Source organism: Apteryx mantelli, chromosome 4 (genome assembly GCF_036417845.1).
Source record: "Apteryx mantelli isolate bAptMan1 chromosome 4, bAptMan1.hap1, whole genome shotgun sequence".
Taxonomy (NCBI): domain Eukaryota; kingdom Metazoa; phylum Chordata; class Aves; order Apterygiformes; family Apterygidae; genus Apteryx; species Apteryx mantelli.
The window spans coordinates 45,126,444-45,142,464 of record NC_089981.1 but is presented as its reverse complement, the minus strand read 5'-3'; the positions used below and the strand labels follow the sequence as shown (position 1 = coordinate 45,142,464).

Below are 16,021 nucleotides of genomic sequence, written 5' to 3'. Positions count from 1 at the left end.
GGTGAAAAAATGGGCTCCTTAACAGGAGAAAGAGAAGTGAGAGAAAATATTTAACTCTCTGTCAGGCTGTTAATATTTCAGCTATTCCCAATCTCTTTTCCTTCAGTGTAGCTGCTACTTTGAGTATATACAGGGTCACCATCTATTTTTATTTTCATGCACTCGGTCACACCAGTCTAATGCAGCTGTTTCCCCATTGGGAATGTCTCTAAACACCACCACTCAAAACTTCTTGTCCATCCAGAGAGCCTCACTTTTGCCTGCTTGTGTCAGAAACACATTCCCCGTTTGGAAGTCTCTCTCACTTCAACATTTGGTTTCCACCCAGATACGTCCCTCTGAGTTCCAGATATCCATCCCGTATTCAAAACACTCTTGGACGCTACTGCCACTGTCAGTGTGGAGAATCCAACAACTGCTACGCCTCTCGTGATGTTGTGGAATGTCTTACACCTCTTAGGCACTGACAGATCTCAGGCAGTATCACATGTTCAGCTGGACTCTGGGCAAACGTGCCTTTAGGAGCCATTGCGCTGAAGCACCGGATGACCCAGTAGCCCATGTACTCTGCCCCCCTTTTGTTAACACTCTGCTTCCCCTTCAATTCCAAGCCACGCTGCCTAAGGGGAGAAAGAGGTGACATTATTACTAATATACTATAGCAGTTCTGGGGGCAGGGCAAGGGCACATATGAGCCAGCAGTGCTGCTGATGACAGAAATTATTGAAAAGGTTGGGAGTGATAAGAGCTGTGTGTATGTGGGGAGACTTGGAACTGCTGTGGGGAGTTCATATGGGAAGAGAGGAGGAACATGGAGCTAATGAAAGAAAATGGGGCTAAAGCCGCTTTGTGGATGGCTCTAACCACTCATTTTTCAGCACTCACTTCTCATATCCCAGACTACCCTAAGCACTTCTGGCTTCCATCGTACAAAGAACTTCATATAATTTCTGAATAATGCAAAACACGATTTCTACCCCAGGCAGAACAGGAAGCTGGTGGCATGTGGTCTGAAGTAGTCTTGCAGAAAATATTTCTGTGCCTCATGCTGCTGCTGCTACCCATACTTGTATGTGGTAGCCATCTTTCAAGAGCATTGTAGTAACTGGAGGTGGTTCTGTACACATGAACCAGCCATTTGTGTTTGTAACCTAAGTTACAGCTTCATTAATTATTAATAAAGTGCTCTCACTAATTGGAGCTCCATGGGCAGATTGCATTTCAATAATAATTCATTAATGGAGCTATCAATTATGAGGCTGAAGGAATACAAAATACGTATGCTTTTGGCCAGATCAAACTAGAATTAAACCATTTAGGTTCCAAAAACAATTTTCCTAACTTTTCTCCTAAGTGAAATCATGAAAGTAGTATTCTGCATTCCTACTACTGCCATCTGTTAAATTTTCATACTGAATTTTCATGCTTTTGTGCTTTTTCATATTCATTTTCATGCTTTCTCTCTTACTTTCTGACCTGCTCTGAAGCAGCCTCCTTCTAACATCCACCAGTCTAATTTACTGTTCTCCTCCAAAACTTCCTCATGCTTTCCTATGCAAAGATGTGGAAAATGGTTAAGCTACTACCCAGGCCACTAGCCATTGTAGGGATCATTGTTTTCTTTGCTCTCTCATTTGCTCTCTCATTGATCTGTCTGTATCCGTTTACTGGGGTGTGTGTGGGGGGTGTGTGGGGGTGTGTGGGGGCGTGTGAGAGAGAAAGAGAGAGAGAAAGAGGCAAGCACTGCTTTTTTGTTGTCTTTGTGCGTTTTAGGAGCATCAAATAGCTCCTAAGTAGCTCCTAAGTACTGTTGTATCCGTAATAAGAATAAAAGTTAGTTTTAAAAACTAGAAGACACACTCCTATTTGATGATTGTCTAGAAAAAAAATGGAAAAGACCTTATATGAAATAATGTTTAAATAACTGGAATCATTTTAATTGCTAGCCACATTCTCTAAATAATTTGGCTTGTTAAGAATCACAAGCATGAGATGGAAACCTTACCTTACAATCACTGAATTTCAAAGTATGTGTGATGTATCTGAAATCAAAGTGAGGAAGAAGTGTGGATTCTACAGGTATTATTTTCATGAGAGTGATAGAGGAGAGCCATTCTGTTTTTTTGTGTTTTTTTTTTTTTTTTTAATTTCATGTTGCTTTTCAGAGTGGTGGCTCCGACTTCAGCACTTCACCATTATTTGGTTTGTTGTGACTGAGATATGTGCATGGAGGAGAGGGATATAAGCACTTTAACTGAATGTGTGTTAGAATAAGGCTTTGAAATGATGTTTCTGCTTTTCTGAAATAAAAAATACTAAAGATTTTTTTTATGAGAATGTCATGTATCTGGTTGAATGCACAGGCTACAAACTCTGGCAGAATTTGTGATGAGTATAATTAGAAAAAAGTAGAAAGTTAAAGTTTTCTCCCACAGAACTGAGTTGGCTTACTGCACATTCAGTGTATTAGGTAGTGAAATATGTATATGGCCAACACATTGAGTTAATATTAAGAAATGAGCTGTTAGCTTTTGAACTTCTTTAATTTGTTAAGGCTTCATGTTGAAAATTTATCTTTACATTAGTACTTATTCTTAGCATCTAGTTTTCCTTTTATACCATTTGCCTTTCCATTGAGTTAAAAGCCAAACTGTGGATAAGCAGACCAGTAATGGAGCTTGTAAATGCCTTGCTCAGGAGCTATATAAAGATGCTGTGCATTCCTTAATCAGGAGCTAAGTGGCTTCTTGCAATTACAAGCTTAATCATTCCTTGATCCAAAAGCTATTGAGCTACTCAGTCTTATCATGCTTTGCCTACTTCAGCAGCTGAGATTGTGAATTCCTGTAACATGAGCAACTGGAGAGAAATAGTTTCACTAACCAGAGTCACCTATCTCTCTATTTGTCCATCATACTTTCTGTAGAATGGGGGTGATAATGTTTGGCTTGTCTTGAGCCTTGAATTACAGAAAATGAAAATATATCTTTATGAATTATTATTTATTTTTGTATTACTGTGGTGCACAGAGGTTCTTTACTGGGCTAGATGCTTACAAATGTAAAATGAGGAGCTTATATTCAAACTAAAATTCTACATCCTACTCGTTATTATGCAATATTGTTTATTACTACAGAATGCCAATAGCTGCTGGGCACTTACAGATAGGCTATTTATAAACCCTTGATAAAATTTCCTAACCTGAACTGCAAAATCTAGACTCCTCAATGTATAAAATATATGAACAAAAATGGACTGATTTTCAGAGATGATGACTAATGCCAGACTTCTGTTTTTCCAGATTTAGTAATGCCCACATTTCCCATTAAGTTGTGTTTATGTACTAAATTTGATGTTTAAAAGGTCAGCTGTTTCCTCTTATTGTCACAAAATATTGTTACAGAAATGGTTGAGGTCTTTTAACCTTTTTTGGCTTTTTCGCAAGATAAAACAGATCAAAACCTTCAAAAAAGTCAGCCTTTGAACAGAGACAACTGTGAAAAGTTTAAATGAGAGAGATAAAAGAACAAAAAGTTTCTGCAACTGAATTCTGCAAAAAGTGCTGGTTTTCAATGTTTGATAGTTTGCTCTGAAACGGAAATGTTGCAGATATTCTAAATGCTGTTGCTGTTGAGGAGTGTATAGATATTCTGGAAAGCCACCCCAATTTTTCTGGTATTCTGTAAAGAAATAGGAAGTGCCTCATCCTGAAGTATTTTAGTTGGGCAATTTGAAGTAAAAGAATGTCTGTTGGGAAATGTTTTACTGTTTTAGTTTAAACATTTACAGATTTTTTTTCTTTTTTACATAGTGAAGGGGTTGTTAAAGAGCAGATATAGATAGAATATCTCTGATCATTCTGTGGCCTGAAGGATTTTCCCTTACTGATACACTGGATGCCCTAATTCCAGTAATACACACTAGAGATCTCATAGAGTTCTTCAGTGTTAAAACTACATGATATGAGAAAGGCAGGAATCATGATTTTTTCAAGAATGAACTGCTTATTCAGCCCTCCTGAGATCATGCTCAGCATTATCCTATCTTGAAATGGTTCAAACTATATAAACAACATGAAATAGAAAACCAAAGGGATTCATATTTCTTGGGAGAATGCAAAGATCCTGTCTAGAAGTTGTGGGGCATGTGACTGGTTCTGTCTCACTGAGTGGGTAATAAGAGCTTTTCCTCCCCCTGCTGTGATAATCACAGTGTTTGGGCTTGTTTGTTCGTAAGAATTGCGTAGGACTAGTGATGTTAGACACCTGTTAGATTTCTTCTCTTTGGAGAAATAAGCTGGAATAATAAGGTCCATTTCTCTTCACCATTAACTAGCAAAGGTGGGCAACTTCACAGTCAGAGAAGCCATTACCTCCCATCCAGAGAAGTGCAAAATGTTAATTTGAAGTTTTTAATCTATGTAAAAGGAATTTACAAAGGCAAAAACTGACTGCTTTATCAAAGGTAGTTAAACCATTAGAAATCAGAAGTAGCAATGCCTAGGAGATTACACTGTCAAATTTCACCTACTCAGTCACACTTCTTTTTGCCATCATTGGCAATCACAAACATTAGATGTTTCAAGAAACCTCAAATATCGTGTGATTTAAAAAATAGAATAAGCTTATGAATATCTTCTGTTTTGTAATTGGTGAGCCTTTACAGCTCATATTTTCAAGGTTTTTTCTATATTCATGAGGTCTGGTATATACTTATTCTTTATATAAGATTCCACTTTCATCTGATTCCAGAAACGGCAGCTCTAAGAACGTCAAATGATGTGATAGTTGTGATAGAAACTGAAGGATTGGTGACACACTGTTGCTTCGGAGTTATATCATAGAAGGGACATAGAGCATTTTGTTGAAATGAGCCATGCTTTAGTGCTTTGCAGTTCTTAGTGAGAGACATGGGTTGGATTTGTGATCTATCTCTGGCAGCCTCTGATTCCAGATATTTGGTCAAAATGAAAGATCTTCCTAACAAATGTAGGCTCTTTTGTTGTGATAGGCACAGCAGATTTTCCCTTGGACAAGCCTAACAGGAGATCAATGCCTGTTCAGTCTTTTTCAAAGTACACAAAGGCCTACATGACTAAGTATCAACAGCTATTATTGACTAACTCTGGAAAGGGTATGTTGTAAAAAAAACATGCACCTTGTACTGTACATTCAGGTATTAGTGATTCTGAGCACTGGCATCAATGAAATGAGAGTCTGGCTCTAAAAGTGAAGAATCCCAGATTTAGTACAATTTCCTCCATCACTGTGTACTGTATATTCACTTTTCAAACGATCATAATTTACCTTTCGACATCTTTTTTTCAAACTTAATTGTGGACATGGAATGTTCCTGAGGCATCTTTCTCTATCCACACACAAGTGTTCTGCAGGCAAACTCTCCCTAGCTCTGCTTCCCACCGTCTCTTCTTCCTCCTTCTCAGACGCACAGTGTCCTTGCACCTTGCACCCCATTTTATACTTTCTAGGCCTCCCCTTCTGTCCTGTGCATGCATCTTCTGAGTGACTCCTTAGTTCTTAATTTTAAAGAGAATAAGTTCTGAACCAGTTGCCATTAGCTTTAATTTTCTTAGAGATTTCACTACCAAAAAATACAATCAAAGGTTGCTACTGATACTTCTTGGAAAGTATCAGGAAAAAAAAAAAAACAACCAAGAGATATTTATACTGCCCAAAATGCCCAAGAGAGAGACCACAAGCTTCTTTCACAGCGCTGAAGGTGCCTGGGAGAGGAGGTGAGAAACGGAAAGAACCGGAGAATTCAATGTATATCACCTCTATCCTCTCCCCTCATCCAAAGTCTCTGGAGATAATTTTGTGACTGAGGGTTGCCGAACTAGTTACTGATTTCTCTACAAGATCACTCAACATCTCATTTATAATATGTTTATAAACTATTGTCTGTTTTCTCTATTATTTTGTTATTGAGGAATCTCATTTCTCTAGTGTACAAAAGCTAGCCCAAAGTTTTTGTCTGTCAAGCTGTTCTCAACTTTTGTCTGTCAGTTGTGATCCTTACCTGTTTTCTTTACAGGCTCTGGCATCTTCACTTCGTTTCTGCTGAAGCTCCCAGTTGTATCTAGAAAGCAGGATCTGAGCTGAACAGGAATGAGACTGCAGGGCTTTTGAGACCCCCTAAAGAAACACTGAGTGGAAGCCCCCATCCTGCTCCTCCCCCTTGATCCCCCACTGTTGTCAAGTACAGCACCTTATCAACAGCAGGACACACTTGACAGGCTACATCAGCCAGGATAAATATAGCCAAGTTCCAGGAGCCAGAGAGCTCAAACCACCCAAGACTGGCTACCACTGATCTGTTGGTACAAACCGGAGCACAATCTGATGCTGCTGCATGTGCGTAGGATACTTTTTCTGTCCTCACATATATATATAATTCATTAAGAATTCCTCCACTGCCCATGTTTATAGCACATTTTGTAAACTAAATTTGACAATTATATATCCTGTATGCTGGTTCTATACTTACTGTATGTATTTGCTTGCATACTTGCTGCCTGTTTCAGGCTCTGTTATTGTTATAATTGGGTCAGACCTGAACAGCTCTTCAGAGAGCTTTTTTCTTTCTTTTTTTTTTTCTCTTCTACTGAAGGCTGTGTTTGTAGAACTAAATGTGAGCCTTCGGGAAGGAACTTATTTTTTCAGAGACACTGGTACATTACTGACATTTGCAGTCACAACTGGAAAGCATGACACTACTTAAATAGTTTCAGTCATCCCATCCCATCCACCCACTTGTTCTGCAGCATAAATCTCTTGAAAGCTGGCAGGTCTTTTTTTTTTTTTTTTAAGCACCATTTGAAAAATGGTTCCAGATCTTTATTAGATACCTCTAGAAGTTTTAATTTTGCTGAATTACATAGAAAAGATCTTAGGGTATCTCACCAGGACATTATTCTGATGTTGCCATTTCATGCTCCAGTCATTGCCACTTATTTATTCGTGCATTTAGCATACATCAGAATAGCAACTGTGGACAATCATCCCGTTGTTGACTTTGTGGCATATCCATTTCCTGCCGCTTTTGTCTCTCATTTTGGATTTTGAGCTTTACGAGAGAAACTCTGTAGGCCCCACATTTAGCACATTTTAGCTGCCTTTGGAATTGAAAAAGAAATTTAACTGTGGTTTTAATTGTTCTTGTTGTACTAACCTGTACAAAAATGAATCTACAGGATTTCTGCTTTTCGCAGGGAGCTCAGAATAGATGGGTCTGCATGCAGCCCATCATTCACTGTACTTTGTATCTGTCCTTCACATCTGACTCTCTGGGTAGACTGAGAGGATAAATGTGAACATGCAAGAATGACTGCTGTTTTTCCTCTCCTGATTTTAGGCCAAATACTTCCTCCCCTTGCTTATATAAGGAGTTTTTTACATATGAGTAAGAAAGATGGGCAGGATGTGCCTATGTACATTTTCCATTGCCTCTGTTTCTAAAGGAGCAGAATTTAGTGTGATATGGTTTTGACCTACTGTCCTGTGTCTGGGGCATTTTTCTGAGAATCGGGAAATCTAAGCTGTTTTCTTTGGCTTGAACTCTTTCTAAGAGCTTGGGTCCCGGAGTATGAAAAATCTGTCACTTGTCTAGTGAAGATCATTATTATTTTCTTAAATATTTCTCCCTGTTAGAGAGCTGCCATTAACCCCTTCTTCTCTCCAGAGCTGATCCCTATCGCACTGTTGGAACCCCATCAAAATCCCTTCATTAAAGAGAGTTGTCTTCTTACAGCCTTAGACAATGGAGACACAACTAATATGACTTGATAGAGAAAAAAAGAAACAATACAGAGTATCCAGAGATAAACTGTGGTCAGAGGTCAGTTTATTTGCCTCTCTAGTATGTATCCTTGAAATAATGTTTACAAGGAAAATTAGCTGGCTAGAAGCCACCTCTGCAATATTTAAAACCTGAACCTCTTGTAATTGCCATCAGAATGCAATTATCTTCCTCAGCAATTATATTGCCTAGAGAAGTTAGTTTTGCTACCTCATTCTTTCTCCCTCTGCTATTAGTGAGGAATTATTTTTACTAAAAGCCTATATGCTTATGCCTTAAGTTCTTGACTGATAAAATACATAATATTCTGAAGTTTTTTGCTTGATCTGGATTCAAGAGATTGTTCAGGCATCAAGGTTTTTTACAGTTAGCATCATAAGCCTTTATTAGCACCAACTAAAATAATGTAAGTGGAAATAAAGCCATTTATATGGCTTGAAAGGAAATACATACTTATACACAACATCTTTAAAATACAAGCATGTAGGATTTATCATATTTTCCAAACCTGTATTCTTTCTGTAGGGGTGTCCAGTAAGAGATGCTTTAAAGCAAGAAGTGAGACCCTGGAGTAATGAAGTGGGGGTCAATTCATATCTAACACAGATCTCCTCCTGAATGCTGGTAGGGATTGATTACATCTTGAATATTTCTTTGAAGTTCTTGGAACTCTCAATATTCTTGATTCACCTGAATACTCATTTCCTTCTCAACAGTTTCCTATTGTGGTGATTCCAGTGTCAAAATACATGTTGTAAAAATAGGAATTCCATTGTTGATTCTGAATGTCTTAACTTTTAATTTGAATATCCTGTTCTGGGAGAACAGAAATTATCACTCAGTGTCTGAATGTTGTCTGTACTTTTATCACAGCACCTCCTATTCTTTTAGGACAAAAAATAAAGCTGTGTAGGTCTACATAAAACACTTCAACATCTGATGATGGTGTGTATGTAACAGAGATCGCTGCCTCACTTCCAAAGTGATGTAAGGGTCCTCTAGGGTAGACGGGGAATTAATCCTGCCATCTCATGGCTGATAGAAGAATTGCATGTCAATGTTTCCCTTTGGAAATGTATGGGATGCTCTAAACCATGCTTCCTTTCAAAGGCGATACAATCATACATTAGATTAAATTCTGAGGGTGAGTTATTTATGGATAGTAACTGTTTATAAGCCGTTGTTTCCTAGGGAATTTGAAAGAAGTTTATACTAATCTGAAAAATAAAGTATAATAGGATAATAGGTCACCAAGGATATATAATAAGATGATGAAGTATTCCCACTGTGTATTAGAATGGAAAGCTAAACAATATACTCTGCATTTCTGTATTAATGCTGGGAGTGGAGTGTACAGGAGTTCATCCCTATGGTGCTTTCTGGGAATTTGTAAATAGATTTATTCTGTTCCATAATCTCTCTTGCTTATTTGTGACAGATGCTTAGAAACTTTTTTAGGTTTGAAGAGTTGTGGAGTGTTATAAGTGCCTGGGAACCTTTTCCCAATGCCTTTCATGTTTCCCAACCTATAAATATATATCTCTGTGTTTAAATAGTTATCTCTTACTTAATGTGAGTGTATCATTTTCCTTTTCAGGAATGGATTTTTCACCTACATAAAACACCTGCCATCTTATTTTCTTTGGATCTCTGCTCAGGATTTCATTTAATCTATTCCATATCCTTCTCACTGTAGATTTGATTCTCTTTGTAAACATTTCGTGGGTGTGGTTTTAATTCAGCAAGCTACAGAAGGGCTTGAGGAACTTTAAATGTGGACTTCAATTTGACTACTTTGTGCTCAGAATTAGGCATATTTGATACAAGTATTGTGCTGACTCAGTCCCTTAGCTGGGTATTCTCCCTAGATACTTTCCAGGTTTTAGAATCAAGTTTAATTTTGAGAGGCTATGAGTTACTTCTTCTCTTAGTGAAACAGAGCAACAAGAATTATTTCATCTGAAACAGGGAAACGATCCTATTCCACAGTTATAACTTTACAGTTTTTGTGATTTTAAATATATTACAGTACTTAAAACATGTCAGCTTGTTCAAGGCAGACCAAAATGAATGTTTTCCCTGCTGTTACACTTTTGGTTACCAGGTGGCAGCATTGTAGTGTTAATGAACTTTTTTCTAGTATTTTCTATATTTTGTTTATTTATGTAGCCACTTTTAATAACAAAATTGTTATGCAAATGAAAGATATGATAGGGATTGCTTCACTGTCCCAAAAATAGATCCATGTATGCAGTGGATTGTGATAGCTTCTTATCAGTACACCACAACACTAAACAATTTTTAAGAAAGTATGTGAAGATTCATCCTCTGCTGAAGTGAAACTAATGTGTGAACATGTAAAGAAACATGTAATATATATCTCTGGAGTTTTGCTGGAACAGTAAATGAGAGGGAAAAGGGTGTCCTTTCTTGTCAGAAAAACAATCTTACAAGTCTGAAACTACTGTTCTGTGCCTCAGACAGTGGCTTTTGTCATGTATTTCAGAGTCAAGTTTAAAAAAGACAGTAACAGATGACCTGCAGTGACAGGCTGTGTGATGTATCTTCCTGATTTTGGATAGGTACAGCATGGCTTATACAGAGAAACACAAGGATTTATTATTTATAGACAAAGTTAGCAGCACCTCCTTCTAATAAGACTACCCAACTTCCCGTTAAAAGAATATGTTTTTAGATGGTTACGACTTTGACCAAATTTAACTATTCAGGCAGAAAATATATATACTGCTTGTCTACTTCAGGCATTTTTAGCTTTTTGTTTCTGTCGCACTGTCTGATTTTTTGTCTCTGTCTGTTTGTCTTTCTGCCTTTTAGGTTTGTTTTGTGAAAATATCACCTCAGCAATGCAGTAGTGTCTGAGGACAAGGTTAGTATAATTAACTTGCAGTTTTCTGGGTTGCCGGTTTACTGGTACAAATGCTGGGATAGCTGAGCTGGCTATGTGCAGAGCACAGGTCTAGCAGGATTCATTTGCTCAAGTGCTGCACCCCATGAAACCAGCTAGACTGTTTCCAGGAAGAACTTGGTGTCTTAGTACTGCGCTTTTGAAACACGAAGCTCTGGGGCATGTGGTGCAAAGGCACTTGACCTCATTGTCAGAACTTGGGTCTCTAAGCACTTACTAGACCTGAGTTAATGCTGATCCTGCTTATTACAGTTTGCTCCCGCACAACCATTTTATATCCCTACACTGTACATCTCTTATTTTGAATCTTTCTGGACATTTGATGCTTAAGTAGCTTTTAGTTCAGGGGTGTACATTTGACTGGCTACATGAAAATCAACCTGAATTGCTCCACATTATAAACTATAGAAAAAAAGGCAGTTTACACATGCTCGGTGAAAACTTCTTAGACATTATCCTCTGAAACTTTTGACTCTATCAGTTGTGGTCCACTATAAGGTTCAGCAGGTTTTTCCCTGCATTTGTCTCGGGGCTGTTGTGGGGCTTGAGTTGAATCCATGCACTTGAACTGAGAGAAAACAGCATATATGTCTTGTGTTCCAAATAACATCTCTTTCAGTCTCAGATAAAATGGAAGGGAAAGCTGTGTGATCTGAAAAAAGGGGGCAAAGAACTGGACCTTCAGGGAGAGAAGGGGACAGGTGTGATAGAGTGGGACAAGGAAATAACAATGTGTGGTTGAAGGTTAAGGGTGGGAAGAAGAAAACTGAGAATAGAGGTTGTGGGAGGGGTTTGAAATATATCTTCAAAGGACAAGGATATTGAGTGGGAAGCTGGGATACAAATGGGAGGGAGGGAAGAGAATTGGGAGTTAGTAGCTGATGAGACTGAAACTGTAAGGGAATGTGAGATGGGAAAACTAGAAATGGCTGAATAAATGTACTGGAACTGAAAACCATTCACATAAAGAGAAGCCAGGAGGAGGCATATGTGAGAAAAGTTGGTATGAGAGGAAGAAATAAGACTAACTGACAAAAGTTGAAAGCTGACTTTGAGGATAAGGCAAGTGGGGTCTAATATGGACATGTCTGGTGGCTGAGTCTAGAGACAAAGAAAAGCTGAGTGAAGACCTGGGAGTGGGTAACTGGGACTGGCTGAAAAAGGAACCGGGAACAGAGTGATGGTGGATGGAAAAAAGTGAAAGACAGAATGTCTAAAAAAGAATTCTATAATTATGTTTCCAAAAGCAAGCACTTAAAACTCAGGAAATTAGTTAGCTAAACCTAAAAGAAACCCAAACTGATTTGTATACGCAAATGCCCAGCTCAGCACCCAAACATTCTTGACTTTGCATAAAGCAGGGGCATCCAAGCATTCTGCACAAAGGTGTCAGTGGTCAAAGGGCTTCTCACAGAAGAGCGCTACTGCTCTGCTGCTGGGGAGCTGAAACAAAAACTCAGAGGGAGCCTTTAAAGCACAGAAACTGCATTCCTTCCTACCACAAAGCCGCTTCCCCAATCCTTTGCATAACCTTGGTCTCCCTAACACCTCCTCCCACCCTTCCTTCTCCTCCACCACCTCCTGCTAAACCTTATCTACTCTACCACATCCTCATTCTTCTCCTCTCCGTAGACTGCTCTGCTCATTCTCACGTACTCCTTTGGCTCCTCAAGAGTAAAAAGTAACCCTGTGGGGAACCAGAAGCATAAAGGAGGGTGTGTGTGGCTGTATGAGCGGAGAGAATGGAAAGAAACACAGAATTGAAAAAGAAGTTGCCCTGAGAAACCTGATCTAATTGGCCCTGCTTTGAGTAGGGGGTTAGATGAAGTGACCTCCAGAGGTGCCTTCCAACTTAAGTTATTCTGTGACTCTGATGTGAGGGGTTGTGAGGGAAATAAATGGGGCTAAAGCAGAAACAGCTGAGTTAAGAGAGAAAATGAGGAAGAGTGTCTGCAGCTCACCGCTGTTTTCATGTTCTTTGGAAGCAGTTCACGTTCCCCAGCTCATGGAACAGGACTGTGATGAGACTTGAGTTATATACAGGCATCCCTCATATCACAGGCGCAACTGAACCAACTGAATTGCAACATGCAAATTTGCTGGAGAGGAAAGGTGCAGCTTAGTGAAGTTAGCTGTGTCATCATGGTCTCCTGGAGCAGAGAGCTTTGTTTACTTGAATTGTAGGATGAGATTGTAGTGGCTTCATTAGAGTTACTTTATTTACTGCAAGATTTTCATTTTTAGTGTTTTGGCTGTATGGATATGTGAAATGATGTACATATGTTTTGAGTATTGCTTAGAACAAGGAAAGGTGAGGGAGCAAGCTAATACACAAAATAAATGAGAAAGAAATGCAAATTCTTGGAAAATGCAGACTGTGCCCATAGACTAACTGCTGTAGTCTGTGTCATATCACAGTCTCTTTTATCGGTAATCCATACGTTTTAGATTCTTAAGAGTGGGATCCCCAAGGAGAAGATACTGTTCTGGGCTTTGTCAGAGAAAAGTATGAATTTATTGTAATGTCATGAATGATGAAGTCTCTTCTCTAAATTTACAATGTGCAGCTAGATAATAAGCAAAATTAGGGGAATAGATTAAATAAACTGAATTGAATTGTGTCATGTGATATATATACTTGTTATAAAGTTGCAACTGTTAAGGTGAATTAAGCTTGATGATTATGAAGTGATTTTTGTTGTGCAGAGATTTGAATGAGAGAAAAAATCCCTATAGACAGAGATGGCAGAAAGAAAAAAAAAGACCAAAGGATACAAGTAGAGAAGCTGAGGCAGAAGGTTTACTGAGGCAAAAAAAAGCTGGCAAAGTACAGAGCACAAGCCCTGCTGTAATAGAAAATGGGGACACATTTAGTACAGGGCTCTGGCAGTGTATGGATCTGGAAGTGAGACTATGGAGATAAAATTTGGTCAAGGAGGAGACAAAAAAACAGTAAATATTAGAATATGTGTGTGTGTGTTTTTGAGGGAGTTTTCAGGATGTGATAAATATGGATTATCAGGCAGAAAACAAATGGCTTTAACTGCAGTTCTGTCTGATGCGGATGAGTAGCAACTCATAATTGAAGATGCCTGAAACTTTCTTGGGCTGGGTAGAACTAATAAAGATAGGCTATCTCTGTGTATTATTATGATCCCTCAGTACAGCAAGTGCAATTCTGTTGCCTTCCACACCTCTAATAGCTGGTTGGAGGGAGTCTAAAATACTGTAGGAGTTTCAGTATTTTGGATTTAGTTCTGTAATAGTTTTCTGAATAATATCTTTCTGCAAGGATTGATCAGGAGCTAGTCAGCAGCCAATAAAGCTGGTTTGTGTCTTTAAAGCAGGTTGCAAAAGTCATGTGTAAGTTGAATATACAGCTGTAGTTGAATGCTTACTTTGAGAGAGGGATTGGTGATCTCTAACATCAGTGGGCTACAAAATGTTCCAGCAAGCTTGTACTAATCATGGGTCATCTTTCCAGATAATGACCTGACCTACATTTTTCGAGCACCTCTGCCTGTCTGTGACTGGGCCGTTTCCAGAGAAAATGGTGTTCTTGGTACTCTGTAATTTTCCTGAACCGGTGATTTCATCACATTTATTTTGGTATTTTTCTCTAAAATAGCCAAACAGCTTCTGCTTGCATGTGCAACTGAATGATGATAATTCAGCTTGATTAGACAGCTTACTTTTCAGAACAGTTCAGTTGGATGAGATACAAATGGCACTGTGGCTGAGGAGCATCATCATTTGGTCTCCTTCACAGCTGCAACACATGATTATTCAGACTCTTTATGCCACAGATGAAAAACCTAACCAGAAACAGATGGAGGTGGAATATTTTTAGAAACAGTATTTCAAAGTTAACAAGAGGAAGAGAAAAAGATTTCAACTTTGGAAATAAACACAATTTTAAACCTACTTGTTAAAGTATATTCAATAGGATTTGTAAAAATGTTTTAAATAATGCTGTCCCCAGAAAATTTTTTCCTCAGATTCTTCCATTTCCATTTCCATGTTGCTTGAGGCCAAAACCAGTATTCAATGAAAAGCTTTCAATTCAGGTACAAGCAGCTGCTCTAAAGTAATATTTTAAAATAATGCACAGACTTCAGATCATTCATTTAAAGCTTCTTGATGTTTCTACTTGAGCATTTATTTTAATTTTGTATTATTTTTCCAGCATTTTATTGCTTTCTATGTTGGACTTCCTAGGAAAGCAGGAGACCAGGTCTCTGATATCTAAGAAGGCTCTTTGACAAGCTTGAAATGAGTTATCCTCATATGATATCCTAAATATCTTCACAATTAGCTCACCAATTAGCTGTTTTTAGTCATCATAGTTTTCCTGCAAGAGGAAATGATCCTTCTCCTCTGAATTAATAGTGCCAGAGAATGATTAGTTCTGCTTTTCAAACTGCATTTGTGATAAAGATTTTTTTTTATGAAGAGGGGAATTAATCATCTAGTTTTCTTGAATATCAAATCTGCAAATCTGGTAAGGGCAAATGTCTTTTATCTCTTGCTAGTAGCAAGTCTGTAGGGTAGAGTCATCTTTAAAACCAAGCAGAAAAATCTTGAGATTCTAGCTCAGCATCTTGAGTTTCTAGCTCAGCACTGAAGAAACTCTGTCTATGTCAGGGTTGAGTTGAGTGCTGTTCCCCTCTTCTTCTGAGGGCTGTCTTAGGACCAAAAGAGGTAGCATCTTCACCTTCCATTCTACAATTGCAATATGGATGCATATGGAGTTTATAAGAGTCTGACTTGGTGAGTATTACATTGTATGATATGAAAAGTAGATTGTCATTGTACAATTTTAAAAACAAAATTTCTTCTTTAATAGTTTCTTCTTTAATAGAGCAGTGGGGTTGTAAGATTTTTTATAAGATGGAAAGAAAATTTCTGTTTATTACTGCTGCTTTTGATAGAGAAAGTTCTGAAGTCCTTACCCAGTTTTAATTCTCAGCTGTTTTCTGGCATTGGCTGCTGTATTTATTATGTACATAAATTAGATTTGGGAAGTACCACATTGTGAATTTTTTTTAAGCAGGAGCTTCTTGCTGTTTAGGTCCAAGGAGTCATGGTAGCCCAGTGATGTCACCAGACTTTTAATTCCGCAGTGAGATGGTTAGTGTAGATAAAAGTGATTGCATTTAGATATAACTTAGAGAACTCAGTTCTGCTCATCACTTTCCCCTCTTTCTGTGGGGAATACTCCTAGGAGCAGGCTTGGAAAAGCTCCAAGTTACTTAATCCATTTCTTTCACATCATCA

General features: G+C 38.3%; 1 protein-coding gene across 1 annotated transcript in view; it reads right to left on the bottom strand.

Moving 5' to 3' along the window:
* Nucleotides 1–6,064, bottom strand: part of MYBPC3 (myosin binding protein C3) — a 65,095-nt gene extending 59,031 nt beyond the window's left edge. Inside the window, exon 1 of the mRNA XM_067295553.1 lies at nt 6,040–6,064. Coding sequence (XP_067151654.1) covers nt 6,040–6,064 — 25 coding nt within the window. The remainder of the gene's footprint in view (nt 1–6,039) is intronic.
* Nucleotides 6,065–16,021: the final 9,957 nt, after the last annotated feature.